The following is an 8,312-nucleotide window of genomic DNA, read 5'->3' as shown; positions in this document are numbered from 1 at the left end:
AGAATTGAGATATGATGTAATTAGCTCTTAACATTATGAGATATGTGTAAAAAAAAATTTAATTTTAATTTTCCTTGTGACATGTTTAAAATCATAAAATTAAATGATATTTTATTATATTTATTATATCTTTAATTTAGCCACAATTTTTTTAATTTTTTTTTTTGTATCTAAGTGTTTAGAAGAAGTTTTTATTTTAGCGAATTTATAGAGGTTTGCTAAATTTTGTTGGAACCTTAGACATGACGAATTAACAACTTTGTCTGTTATACTGACACCTTTCCATCATTCCCCCATTCTTTTAAGTGAAAATACGCGTGTTTAAGGCGCGTGTTTGTTGTGTCCGCCAGCTTTTAACTGTTTAACAATCCAACTTGTTCCTCATCCTCAATATCCAACCCTACATTCTCCTTAAATATTAATTAATTAAATATCATAATCCAACGGCTCCAAATCAAACTTCTTTAGATTAAATACCCTACCTATAAACTAGTGAATCAAAACCCACTTTTTGTTTAATGCATAATTTTTATTTTTTTTTATAAAAATCCAAACTTTTTGCAGTGGTTGAGGTATCAGTTGCAAATTGAAAGCTTCTTTTTCCTCAAAAAGCAAAAAAATGTCGTCGGATTTCTCCGGCGGAGTTCCTGACTTTTACGGCGGCGCCGGAAGATCCAACTCGATTCCGATGAACAACGCTCGGCCACAAATTCAATTCCCCCACCGTCCTGATGGAGCTTCTCAGAATTTCCACCGGAGACCTACGTTCATCGGCAAACGATCACTCGCAGCCTTTCAACAGCAGCAGCAGTTTCAGTTTCTACAACAGCAGCAACAATTTCAATTTCTGCAACAGCAACAACAGCAAGGTTTGGGATTTTATCTTCGTAACGTAAAGCCTAGAAGTTACCAGCAGGCATCTCCAATTTCTCCTCTAGATTACTCTGTTTCATCCTCGTCGATTTCATCTGAATTTTCTCCCATGACTGCACGCCATCCCCTCCCGATTTCTACGGCGAACACCAATGGGGTTTTATCTTCTGGTAACCCGGATTGTTCTGCAGTTGCTTCTTACCTAAATCAAGTACAGAACAGTTTATACCAGGAATCAGAGGAAAAAATGATGAATCGACTGCATGAGTTAGAGAAACTGCTCCTAGAAGACAACAATGAGGACGAAGAAGATACAGTCTCTGTTGTGACTAACAACGATGAGTGGTCGGAAACAATAAAGAATCTGATTACTCCGATTAGTAACCACCTATCCCCGGCATCATCTACGTCTTCATGTTCTTCTTCTGTGGAATCTCCGCCAGTATCTTCTCCCAAGCAGTCAATTGTCGAAGCTGCTACCGCAATAACAGACGGAAAAACCAATGTTGCAGTACAGATCCTCACGCGCCTCGCACAGGTCGCTGATGTTAGAGGTTCTTCCGAACAGCGGCTGACGGCGTACATGGTGTCGGCACTCCGATCGCGCGTGAACTCAACGGAGTATCCACCTCCGGTGATGGAGCTGCATAGCAAAGAGCACGCAGTTTCAACCCAAAATCTCTACGAGATATCCCCGTGTTTCAAGCTTGGATTCATGGCAGCTAATTTAGCCATTGTTGAAGCTGTAGCTGATCATCCCTCAAACAAAATTCACGTCATTGATTTCGACATAGGACAAGGTGGACAATACTTACATTTACTACACGCGCTAGCTACCAAGAATACAGATTATCCCATCAGCTTAAAAATCACGGCGATCACAACAGAGTTCACGGGCAGAGCTGATAACAGAGTAAATTCCATTGAAGATGATCTGAAAACTCTAGCAAACAAAGTCGGGATTTCCTTGATTTTCAATATAATTTCATGTTCAATCACCGATTTGAGTAGGGAAAAATTAGGGATTGAACACGACGAAGCTTTAGCAGTGACTTTCGCATACAGATTATACAGATTACCCGACGAGAGCGTAACAACAGAGAATCTAAGAGACGAGCTTCTCCGGCGAGTAAAGGGGTTATCACCAAAGGTGGTGACATTAGTAGAGCAAGAGTTGAACGGGAACACGGCGGCGTTTGTGGCGCGTGTAAACGAGGCGTGTGGCTATTACGGAGCATTGTTGGATTCACTGGACGCAACTGTATCAAGAGATGAAACGGGTCGGGTCAAGATCGAAGAAGGGCTGAGTCGTAAATTAGCAAATTCGGTAGCGTGTGAAGGGAGGGATCGCGTAGAGAGATGCGAGGTGTTTGGTAAATGGAGGGCCCGAATGAGTATGGCTGGGTTCGGGCCGAGGCCCATGAGTCAACAAATTGCTGATTCACTGCTTAAGAGGCTTAATTCGGGCCCACGTGGCAACCCGGGATTTAATGTAAATGAACAAAGTGGGGGTATTAGGTTTGGATGGATGGGAAAAACCCTCACCGTTGCTTCTGCTTGGTGTTAATGTTAACTTGTTGTCACAAGAATAAAAGTATTTTATTTCTTTTTAAAATTAGTATAAAGATATTGCGATTAGTATATAGATTTTCATTGTAATATGGTGTACTAGAGGCTTTGTTAATAGTAAAGTACTACTGTTAGTTATCTGTCAATTCTTAAAAAAAGAAGAGGATAGACGAATGCTGACAGGCTGACACCAAACAAAAAAGAAAAAGAGAATGAATGTAATAATAATTTAGTAATTCAATTAATTGGTTATTTTAATTTGCGTAGTTCGATTCTTTATTCTTTTCCTAACCCCAATTTGAAAGTAATAATAATACTCTAATTAATAAGGAAAAAATAATAATAATGTTTGGGTTGTAAATATTCGAAAATGGTTTTTTGGTATGGAGGGATAAAATTTGTGTTTGTTTGGCGAAATGCTGACATGGAATGTGTTTGCGTCGGCGGATTACGAATAGGTTAGGATCTCGCTACTTTTGGGGGCCTGGGATGGGCTCCACCCTTTGGCTATGGAGGAATAAAATTTATTTCAACTATATTTTCACTTGCTACAAAACTTAAGAAAATACAAATATTTTTGAATCGTGTAATTTTAAATAAAAAATATATCAATATCAGAATATTTTTCAATATTATAATTTTAAATATGTCAGGTAGAAAATTAATTTTTTTAAAACAAAAAAAATAGACTTAGAAAACTGTTAAAAAGGAAAAGAATTATTTCTTTTTAACAAACTAACAAAAGTAATAGATCAAACTAATTAAACATGAAAATTAACTTTTTTGAAAATATAAGTTGGGGATCATTTCACAAGGAAATCTTCATTTTTCGTAATATAAATCTTTTCTTTCTTTAATAATCATCCTATATAATCTTCATGTTATATAAAATTTAGTTTTTGAAATTATTTATTTAATATTAAATTATATTTTATTCTAAATTTCAAAGAACAACTATACGAATAATTAAAAAAAGAAATCGACAAGCACGATCGCAATTACAACCACAATTTCTCTAAATCATACACTACATACTTCCTTTTTCAAATATTATTAAATCTAGAACCAAACTATCGGATTAATAAATTATTCTTGTGATTTTTAAAATTATTATGTTATGTATTGTATTGTATCGTTATCTTGTATTTAAATTATTATATTATGTATTGTATTTTTAAATTATAATTTGTATCTTATCATTTAAATTTTGTGCATTATTCATAGTGAAAATTAATAATAACATCAAATTGTTTCACAAAGTGATGAAAATTAAAAAAAAATTAAAATATTATTAATTTGAGATAAAAGTAGTATATGTTAAATAATATATTTTTTAAAATGTATATTACATTTAAAAAGAATTACGAATATTAGAGATTTATTTAATAGTCTTATATGAAAAATAATATGTTAATTACAAAACAATAGAAATAATAATATAATATTCAAAAAGTGAAAAAGAGTATGAATAGTAGTTCTCCAAATTTGGAGAACTACTATTTAACTCTCCATATAATTGAAAAGTAGAGGGTAAATTAGAGAGTGATTGGAGAGGACATTCCCTATTTTACTCTTCAAATATAGAGAATGAAAAGTAAAATAGAATAGGGTTGGAGATGGTCTTAGGTAACTGTTTTTTTCTCTGTTCACTACATTTAAAATCAACATGTCATTTGTACTTTCTACTTTGACACCAAATGCAAATGCCCGGACAAGTCTGGACCCAATATATATTATTTTATTTGTTTTAATTTTATAATTTTATAATTTTATTGTAAATTATTTTTATAATATGTAAACGTACTTTTTAAATAATATATGTGGCATATAATATATTTTCAGAGTCCTAATTTGCAAACAACTACAATAAATCTAATATGACTAAATTATCCTCAAACTTAATAAATATTTTCGAGAAGCACGCACCTTGACTGAGACGTGTGTGCTATATTAGTAGTGGATATCAAGAATTATTTTATCATTGACATTAGCTGGCATATTTAAAATTTTAAGTTTATTAAAATTATACATTAATTAATATAGAATTATAAGTATCATAATAATATATACATTCATTTATTATTTTTAAGAAACATGCACAATCTATTGTACACGAGTAAAAGTGAACTGAGTGAGTATTTCATTCGCTTTAATTCAAATTAGTTTTTTAATGAAAACGAACTTTAATTCTACTTAAAAATATAATTTAACTTATCACAATATTTATTAACTACAAAAAGTTGTCACTGAAAATAAGATGAGAACTTTAAATTGTATTATTTTAAATTTAACAATAAATTATATTTTGAAACAAATATTTAATTAGATAGATCTACATAAATTAAACTAAAGATTGACATAAAATAAATCCTCATAAATTGAAAGATAAGTTATTTTGGTTTATGATTTATGGTGGTTAGCAGAATCATGGTTGGGTGGAATACATGTGTTATCGAAGATTATTCTATGGCCCATGTTTCTTTTCTTTTCTTTCATCTTTTTTTTTTTGAGAAAATTACTATATATATATATATATATATATATATATATATATAGAAATGTGAAGTGGAGGACGACCAGTGGAAAAATTGTAAATATATGTTCATTTAAAGGGCAAATTGTTCAAGCATACCACGAGGTGGCTGTTCTTTTCATTCAAGATATTTTGTCCTTTTTTAATTACGTGGCTGCATCATATCCACAAATTAGAAAAAACCTGTTACTTTTGACCAATGGCACTTCAGCAAATTTGACTTTATATAAGGGCAAAAAGGTAATTACGTCATGAGATTAAAGTGGACTCTGGAAGTATCGATTTCTCTCTAGAAGTATCGGTTTCTCTTTCTTCTCCCAAGAGAACAAATAAACAGACGCCAATAAGTTGTAGAACTCGACGGACGACGGCAAACAACAATTTTCTCTTCGTCTTCTCTTCATCCCTGTGACTCCAGGTATGCTTTCCATTCAAAATTTGCTCAAATTTATTTTTGTTCTCTTCGTCGACCTTTGTTAATCGCTCTCTTTATTCTCTTTACAAACACAACTGCCTCAATAAAGATATTAGCAGACATTGGAGTTTGGGCATCACATTTTTCTACAGGAAAAAGTATTTAAGCTTCAATAGTATTCTTCCAATAATGTGAGTGAACCTATACAAAAATCATATGTAAATAGTCTTAACCTGTTAATGGAACCAATCTCAGAAGGAATATTTCCTGTCAAGTTATTTCCGCCAAGGCTTAAGGATGTAAGACCGGTCATGTGAACTGAATATATCATATCCTATTGTATATTATGCTCCGTGGAAGTGTTATTATGATACACTTATTTTTGTGTTTTACGAGATGAGTTAGCATGTTTATTCTCTCAAAATTTCTCCCCCTCTTTGGCCGTCCCCTTTTTTAGGTGAAGGCAAAGGGGTAATAGAAACCATTTCTTCTGAGGGTAGATTAGATTAACAATTTATCTCTTTCTGGTCTTAAGTAGCCTTTATGTTCTAGCAAAGTCTATGGTTTGCTATCAACTATGATATACGGATAACATACCGGTTTAATGACTGCAGTTTGTGGTGGTGGGTTTGGGGGTTGGGAGGTAAGTGGTTGGGCTAACTAGATAAATCGTACGACATAAAATGATCTTTAAATTTTCTTGAATTTAGTCGTTAGTTCTCTCTCTCCACCCACTTACATTGTCGAGGGTGGTTCTTCCAACCCCAACCTATAATTGCTATTTATATAAGCATTCTGCATATGAATATACAAGTACAATGAATGCTTCTTTCTTCTCATGCTACAAATATGGGGAAGTTCATTGTTGGTGAAAAAGTTGTATATCAAGGATAAGTTTAGCACTAATATTTTTCATTTTAGCTAGAAAAGAGTGTAGTGTTTTTTCTGGAAGTTTAGGCAAGGCGTTGGTTCTTAGTTTCTAATTTACATCGTCTGGTATCTTGACATAGGTTAGATAGCTGAATGAGTTGTAAGTTATTTTCTTATTGCCTGATATAGGGCTTGAATTCAAGGGAACTTTTAAAAGAATTGAGTTAATACTTGATAGTATGGTGAACTTACAGAAATGTCAATGACAACATGCATTGTTAATGTATGCTATGGGAGAATAGAAATCAAATTCTTGGAGCATAAACCTGAAAGGATACTTAATAACCTGATTTCAGTATGAGCTTTAGAAATATGATCAACATGCTTCATAGTAAAGAAAAATAGTGATTCATCAAGGATATAACTGTCATTCTGCTTTGATATTTAATTTATTTTTTATGTATAAAATATAATAGTTTACTTGTCCATTAAATCCCTTCCACGTGGCTGAATATTAAACACACAATTACAAAATATCTTGTATTTAGAAATTTCCATCATACCTTTAAATAATTCATCTTCTCTTCTCACAGATAGTTCATCTTCTTGGTATATCAAGTGTGTTTAGTCTTCTGCCTTCCAATTTTAGGTAAGTTCTTCATCAATTTTTTGGTTCTTCTCTCATATATGTATCTTTTTTTTTTCTTACTCATATAGCTACTAAAATTTAAATGAGGAAACAACTTAACTAATTCTTCTTTTAATAATGAAGAGTAAAAAATTGACATACTACTTCAACATTTTTGCCGCAACATATTATTATCCATCATTTGTAGATTACATCTCACTCTGAAAATCTATGGAGACGCCCTAACACACCAACACAGCAAGGAGATAACAACAATTATGCCCAAGTCTCAAACATGTAAGGTCGGCTATATGAATCTTCATTAACCACGTTAGAAAATAACAATATTATGGTGTGTTGAAAGCTGTGTTGCATAGGCCCTTCACTTTGAATGTCGCACATATGTCAGAAGCGCGTTTTACCAACTGGTGTTAAAAAAAAAAAACAAAAATAGAGTGCATAATCATCATAAAGTAGAATTGTTATGTTGATTACCAAAAAAAAAACATGATGATACTGAAATAGCCAGAAACCATTGAAAGAAGCTCTTTATAGACTAATGTCATTGAGACCTCATCATGTGAAGCAAGTATAAACTTTGTATTAGCATTCTAAATTATTAATAAACAACTAAAGTTTAAATGAGGAAACAACTTAACTAATTTTTCTTTTAATAATGAAGAGTAAAAAATTGATATACTACTTCAACATTTCTGCCGCAACATATTATTATCCATCATTTTTAGACGACATTTCACAATAGTTCTTGTTTGCTATTCTCTAATTATCAATTATTTAGACTTAAATGGAACAAAAGAACTATGTGTTGTTTGTTACCATTCTAATTCCATATTCTCTACTGCATTACTATTTAAATCAGCCTTCCATTTTTAGCATTTTTAAATTTGTTTTTCCTATTATACATGTCTATTATATTAGATCTAATTTAATATATGGTTTGAAATTTTATCTTTACAGAATTTCCACCTGTGTTTCACTTTTCTCTCAGTGTGTGGTAAGTATTACTCAACTAATTCCTTATTTAAAATTATTACTATTATTTACCAGATAATTATTTTGTCTAAAATTATTTTGATCCCAAAGATGTTAAGTAATATAAACCATAAAAATGTGCATGCTTTTCAAAAATCAAATGCGGATAGAAATGCTAGGAGACGTGAACTATACAGATTGATGCCACCTGAGAAAAAAGAGATTCTTCTAGCTCGCCGTCGAGCAAAGAGAGCTGAAATGAGAAAACATAACTTATCTAAAAGTTCAATGAATAATAATTTGGCGACTGCATCGTCTTCTAATTCCACCATGGTTTCTGTTGCACAAAGTTCTGATCTTATGAGAGAACCCATGTTGCTCCTATCAGAAATAGATAGTACTAATTATATCAAATTAAAAGAAGTATCAAA

General features: G+C 32.1%; 1 protein-coding gene across 1 annotated transcript; it reads left to right on the top strand.

Annotated features, from left to right (window-relative positions):
• Nucleotides 1-490: 490 nt before the first annotated feature.
• On the top strand, nucleotides 491-2,580 carry LOC125873075 (scarecrow-like protein 8). Its single transcript, XM_049553939.1, has one exon. The coding sequence runs from the start codon at nucleotides 620-622 to the stop codon at nucleotides 2,438-2,440; it is 1,821 nt and encodes a 606-aa protein (XP_049409896.1). The 5' UTR covers nucleotides 491-619; the 3' UTR covers nucleotides 2,441-2,580.
• The last annotated feature ends 5,732 nt before the right edge of the window (nucleotides 2,581-8,312 follow it).

The sequence above is a fragment of the Solanum stenotomum genome, chromosome 8, assembly GCF_019186545.1.
Source record: "Solanum stenotomum isolate F172 chromosome 8, ASM1918654v1, whole genome shotgun sequence".
NCBI classification, from domain to species: domain Eukaryota; kingdom Viridiplantae; phylum Streptophyta; class Magnoliopsida; order Solanales; family Solanaceae; genus Solanum; species Solanum stenotomum.
Note: the sequence above shows the minus strand (reverse complement) of the source record. Positions and strands in the feature narration are given on the sequence as shown.